Raw genomic sequence first — 6,000 nt, forward strand, 5'->3', positions numbered from 1 at the left:
TAACATAAAAAAAGAGTCTGTTGTAAATGTTGTTAGCCACTCAGGATTTGACTTCTGGATTAATATAATTCAATTCTTTTTAAGAAAGAAGGAGGAAGCAACAGAAAAGGTTCTCATAACCATCATCAAATGCATTTTCTAAAATTATTCTATTACATTTTTAAAGGGTACAATTATAACTGTTTTTATGAGCAATTTACTGGAAAATGAAAGCCCCTTAGTTTAAAAAATAATTATTCCATCCCTCTGGCAAAGAATTTTATCCCAGCCAGTAGCTCCTTCAAACTATGGGGCATCATTTGTTCCCTGGGGAGAGCCAGGTCCACATAAGAAAAGCTGATTCAAGAATCAATCTCTAGAAAGTGCTCGAAATTGCCAGGCAAGAAAGCAGACCAGAAAGTGAATCAGTCAAGACTGAGGAGGGGAATGGTGGCAAAGCACTTTGAAAGGCAAAGACTTCTGTGGGTCTAGAAGTCCTCAGGGCTCCATATAAACTACAGGCCTTCTTAACTGATTTTAAGTCAATCTAAGCGAGCTTCCAGGGGGTTCGATCTCAACCCAACTGAGCTTTTCAGTGTTAATCCCATCTTTTGGCTTCGATTTTTCCCTTAGGTCAGCCTGCCCTAAAAGCCTTCCACCTTCAGCACTGGCGTTGCAGACCGACTGCATGGCACACAGCTCCGTGAGGTAAACTTTGGGGAGGCAGAATACGTAAGCTCTGGCGTGCGCATAATAACGAGATTCTGAAAGAGGGTTTTTTTTTGGGGGGGGGTTGAATTTTTAAATTTTATTTTATTTATTTATTTTCTATGCAGCAGGTTCTTATTAGTTATCTATTTTATACATATTAGTGTATACATGTCAATCCCAATCTCCCAGTTCCTCCCACCACCCCCTCCTTTTCCCCCTTGGTGTCCATACGTTTGTTCTCTACACCTGTGTCTCTATTTCCGCCTTGCAAACTGGTTCGTCTGTACCATTTTTCTAGAGTCCACATATACGCATTAATATACGATATTTGTTTTTCTCTTTCTGACTCACTTGAAAGAGGGTTTTTAACAACAGTTATGTCACAATGCTCATGGCTCCCTGACGTCCCTGAAAGCCTTGTTAAATTAAAGATTCGCTGTAGTTTTTCCGCTTCATTCTTACTTCCCATGTTGCCTCTTGCCTTTCTTTCTCCCCTTTCATTGGGCTGAAAAGATGGAACTGAACGACACCAGCCATCATTAATAGCACCCAGAAAACGGAACAGTTCCACTAAAACTGCTAACATTCCCTGCCCAGTTTTCAGAAGAAGGGGAGGCCGTCTTTCAGATTATAAAGTCACACATCTGATTTTGGAAGCTCAGGCACTCATGGTGCATGGCCCATTCACCGGTAGATTCCCAGGTGTTCAGAATCCAGCAACAGCTTCAAGTCTACCTAGGTAATGTCTCATGAGGTCACCTCAATGTCACGAGAATCCTGACCACAATCTCTGTGGACTGCAAACACTGGCTGCCTGGAAGCTAACCCAGCTACCTCTCTGGAAAGCATCTTCCGAATCAGAAAGCATCGCACTTCACCCAATGCCAAGGACTCCACTCAACCCTCCTTGAGGTTGAAAATGCTAATTTTAAGGTGATGATGTTTGCTTTTCCTTTTGAGTTGTGTGCCTTTATGTTTTAAGTATTAAAAAGCCATAATCACCTAGTGTGTAGGTTAATTTCTTTCCGATATTGTAATTTATGCAACATTAATACTGGATGCCAGCTCCAATTTTCTTGCTGCTTACACTCTGGGAGCCGACTCGCATATTCTGCCAACTCCATTACATCATCTGAAAACCCAAACATTTCCCATTTTCAAATCACTCTCATCTACCAAGCATACTTACACATTCTCTCTTTTTCTCCCTAGCTCTCACTCTCAAAGATTGGTACCCCTGAGGAGCAGACAGTACATCTGAGGTTAAAGTCTGCAAATGCACATAATTTCTGGAAGCTATTACTACTGCTGTGTTAGCTAAAGGATGCCTCCATCTCTGACCTTCCTTTTTCCATTCAGACTGTTATATAACCTAGTGCCTGCGTGCAGGATGTGAGTTGAGTGTTTGGGCCTTACCTCCTCTCCCTCCCCCCATTAAATCTCTGGAGGGATGGACAAGAGGTTGGTTCAAAGAAGAGAGAGTGGGGGGTGGCCCTCTAGGGGGCAAGGGGATGTGGGTCAGCAGGTCAGCTGTGCAAGATGCATCCTACCCCTACGCTGTCCCTCTCCCCTTGTTGCTGAGCCTAGAGGGCTGGTGGTACTGAAAGCCCCATCGTTATATAATTTGCAAGAACAGCCAGTTACGGATTTGCTAGTCGGTTCTGCAGCCTGCCACCCCGATCTCTTGCAAGAACACCTTCTGGCAAGAATGACACCTGAAGATGCTAATAACACACGGGAGGGGGATGCCTAAGACGGAGGGGGGGTGGCAGCACAAACCAGAAATTACTGTGGCTTCCTACATACTATGTCCCCCACCCTTCCAAAAAAAAAAAGCCTCAGAAACACATGAAGGGGATTTTCTCCAGTGTTTCTGATTAACCCTGTTACATAACCCGCTCGCATTCCAAATCCACCGTCTCAGGTCTAAATATACTCTGTGCAGCCAAAAGCTCGCCACACACAAACTCCCCGAGCTAGCTGCAGGTCCCGGCCCCCAGCCCCGATCCCCCTCCCTGTACTCCCGACCCTCGCTGCCCCCTCCCTCCCGCTCAAACCGCAGTTCAATGTGTTCACTCTTTCGAAATCGCCTTTAATTAAATGTTTTTCGCGTGTGTCATCCTGATGGCTTTTACTGTACTCGAATTCCGTGAATGGGAAAGCGCCTGGACAGGGGGTGTGGCTAAGGTGTGTGTGTAGGGGGGGAATACTGTAAAACAGCTAGCACATGATCAGCCATATTCCTACCTCCAACTCTAACATCGAGAAGAAGGGAGCGGCTCCCGGGGGCCCACACTCGCCTCTCCCGCCCTCCCCAATCGCCGCCAGAAGCCGAGTGGCAAGAGGAGGGGGCCCGCTGGGCCAGTGCCCAAGCCAGGGCTGGAGATCCTCTCTGCCCCCCAGCCCTGGGCGGCTCGCGCGAGCCTGCTTCCTCTAGAGTGACAGGGATGATTTATACATTATTAACAACAGTAATTAAAGCCGTAGCTTCCTCCTGTTGTTTGCAAACTCCAGGCGCATTCAAATAAATAATCCCCCATCCCCAAGAAAAACCCCACATCAGGTGCCGATACCTTTAAGAAAGAAGGAAGAGGGTGAGCTTTCCCCAACACTCCACTTTAACTAGAAAAAAAAGCAAGGAGGAGGCAATGGAGACCCCCGCAAACAAACACATACACACGCACACACATTCTACAAAATGAAGTGTGTAAATATCGCCCGGGGAGGGGGGAACATCGATCGCACTATCCAACCAGCATTCAACTCGCACTGACCATTCCCAGGTTCTTGCAGAAACGCTTGGAGAGGGAAGGATTTCCCAGGTCAGAAATAAGTTTGGGTGCCTTGGCGATCTTTCTTTTTCTGCTTGTTTGCTTTTGCAGACGCTCACTCCGAATGCGCGTGGAGCGCCCCACAGGACCGCCGCCCCGGGCGAGTTGACGCGCACACGCCCCCCGCCAGGCTTGGCGTCCGGCTGCGAGCCCCGGGTCTGCAAACTTGCGCATCTCCCCTCGCCGCGCCCGCCAGACAACTTGGCGAGCACCTCGCGCGCCCGCACCCTGCTTCCTCCAGCCCAATCTCCAAATCCCAAACCCACCGCCGTGCTCCAGAGAAGGTGCCCACGTCGCCCCCCAAGTCCAGGAGCGCCCCCTCTCCACCCCCGGGGCTGCCCTGGTCACTCAATCCTAACGCCCCCCTCAGCTCTGCGGGGAGCCGAAAACCCACCCCGTCTCGGGCTGCCGGGGCCGAGACTGTCAAGAGGAGAAAAGGTAAAGGGTGAAGAGGGTGGTCATAAACAGAATTTTTTTCCCCTTCCTTTCCTTTTTAAAGGACACTGCCGCTTTAAAAGTTTCTTTCCCGGGCCCCCACTCTCCGGTTCTCCGTATTTTGGGGAGCGTATTTAATTTCGGCAACGCTGCTTCCCTCCTCTCTTTGCAGAAAAATCAAAGCCAGGGGGTGAACCCGCCGGCTGTCAACCCTCCTGCCGCGTACCCCGCCCCCCTCTCCTCCCGCAACCCGGGAACGGGCTGCAAAAGTTTGCAACATTTCTGGGGGGCGGAGGGGGGAGGGGAAGGGGGTGCTCCGAGCTCTGGGCGCCGGCGCAGGCTCGCGCGCGGCCCCCGACCCCGCGCCCCGGGCGCCCGCTCCCGGCCGCCCCCAGCTCCGCGCCGGGGCTCCCGCCGCCCCCTCCTCAGCCCCTCTCGCAGCCTCCTACCTCTGCTGGTGCTGGAATAGCTCTGTCTGCGCACCGGGGCGGGCGGCTCGGTCTTGCGGGCGGATTCCTGGTTCAGCGGGGTCTCCCTGGAGCCGGCGGCCGCGTCCGCGCCGCTGCTGCCCGGCTCGCTGGCGGCGGGGTCGGGGGCTGCCGGAGCTGACTCCATGTTTTTTCCCAATGTAGAGATCGCTGGAGATGGCGAGCTCCGAGACTCCCTCTATCTTCTGTTTTCGGAGCAACTCTATGGTACCAAAAAAAAAAAAAAAAAAAAAAAAAAACGGAGAAGGAGACCGGGGAAGGAGAGAGCAGGCGGCGGCGGGCGGGCGAGCGACAGCGCAAGGGAGCGCGCGAAGTGTGTCTGGGTGGACGTGTGTGTGCGCCGGAGAGGGGATGGGAGGCGGGTCTGGCCACAGGCAGCGCTAGCGAGAGCTTCTCCAGCCGGTCCCCACACCCACATTCCCCACCCTCCAGACCCCAGACCGAGAGCCACGGACTGGCTGCCAATTTTGGGAGGTGGGGAAAAGAGTGGAGGAGGAGGGGAGAGCCTCACGTGCCCCCCTAGCCCAGGGACAGAAATTAAGATTGGCGACAATGATTCGGTACCTACTTCTGAGACTCTCTCGGGAGCAGAACTCGTCCCCATCCGCAGCCAGCCTGGGAAGAAACAAATCCGGTTATCCACGTTGGGGAATCGCAGGTAGCTCCCTGCCAGCCCAGACCAGGACTGAGGAGAAACTAAAAAGGAATTAGACCTGGGCTGACACCCCAAGGAAGGCAGTGGATGGGAAGACGGAGGACGTGGCACTTCTTACTTTGCTATGGGACGTCCAGTGGGTTTCCAGTATTGGTTTGATATATGTGTCTAAAACACAATTTGTGAGTCTAGAATTGCCATGGATAGCCAATTTTTGGTATGGTTGAAAGCGGTCGCTTTCAGCTCCTTTGCTGTTTCCTCCGAGAAGGATCCAGAAACCACTTGGCAGGGCAATTTCTACTAAAGAAAACTTTGGCTTGATTGGTCGAGGACTACCTAAACTGGATGAAATATGCCACACTGCATCTAGTTAATGCATGGCTGCTAATTGTCAATTCCCACTGGTACTATTGCTATAAGATGTACAGTCTCATCCATAAAAGATATACTGGAGAGGCGTTAATAACATCTGGATGATAAAATTCAGGTAATTAACAGCTTTTAATAAGTTACATCATTGTAGGCATCATTCCGCAGTCCCCCCTTCCACTGAAACACGCCCATCAGGTGCTTAATGAAACCCAAGGGTAGTGAAGAACTGCATCAGTGTTACTTTGATCTGGAACTCCACTATGAAGGAAAAATACAAATTGGATGAGTGGAAAATATTCAGGTGGTAGTAGCCTGATTTCCCTGCCTCAATACTCAATCCACCATTTCCTCTTGCCTGCTGAGACACTGATGAAATCAGTACATTTTTAACACACACCCACCTTCCTTTCAGAAGCCTTGCAAATTTTGACAACAAAAAATATTGTTATATACCAGAAGGTGGCATAAATATGAGTATTTAGGGGGTGGGGAGGGAATTGGGGAACAGTTTGCTTTTGCTAACTTCCTG

General features: G+C 50.5%; 1 protein-coding gene across 1 annotated transcript in view; it reads right to left on the bottom strand.

Moving 5' to 3' along the window:
* RORA (RAR related orphan receptor A) overlaps positions 1–4,643 on the bottom strand; it is a 728,434-nt gene extending 723,791 nt beyond the window's left edge. Inside the window, exon 1 of the mRNA XM_029239445.1 lies at positions 4,406–4,643. Coding sequence (XP_029095278.1) covers positions 4,406–4,571 — 166 coding nt within the window. The 5' untranslated portion in view covers positions 4,572–4,643. The remainder of the gene's footprint in view (positions 1–4,405) is intronic.
* Positions 4,644–6,000: the final 1,357 nt, after the last annotated feature.

The sequence above is a fragment of the Monodon monoceros genome, unplaced genomic scaffold (genome assembly GCF_005190385.1).
Source record: "Monodon monoceros isolate NGI ecotype Baffin Bay Population unplaced genomic scaffold, NGI_Narwhal_1 Super_Scaffold_21, whole genome shotgun sequence".
Lineage (NCBI taxonomy): Eukaryota > Metazoa > Chordata > Mammalia > Artiodactyla > Monodontidae > Monodon > Monodon monoceros.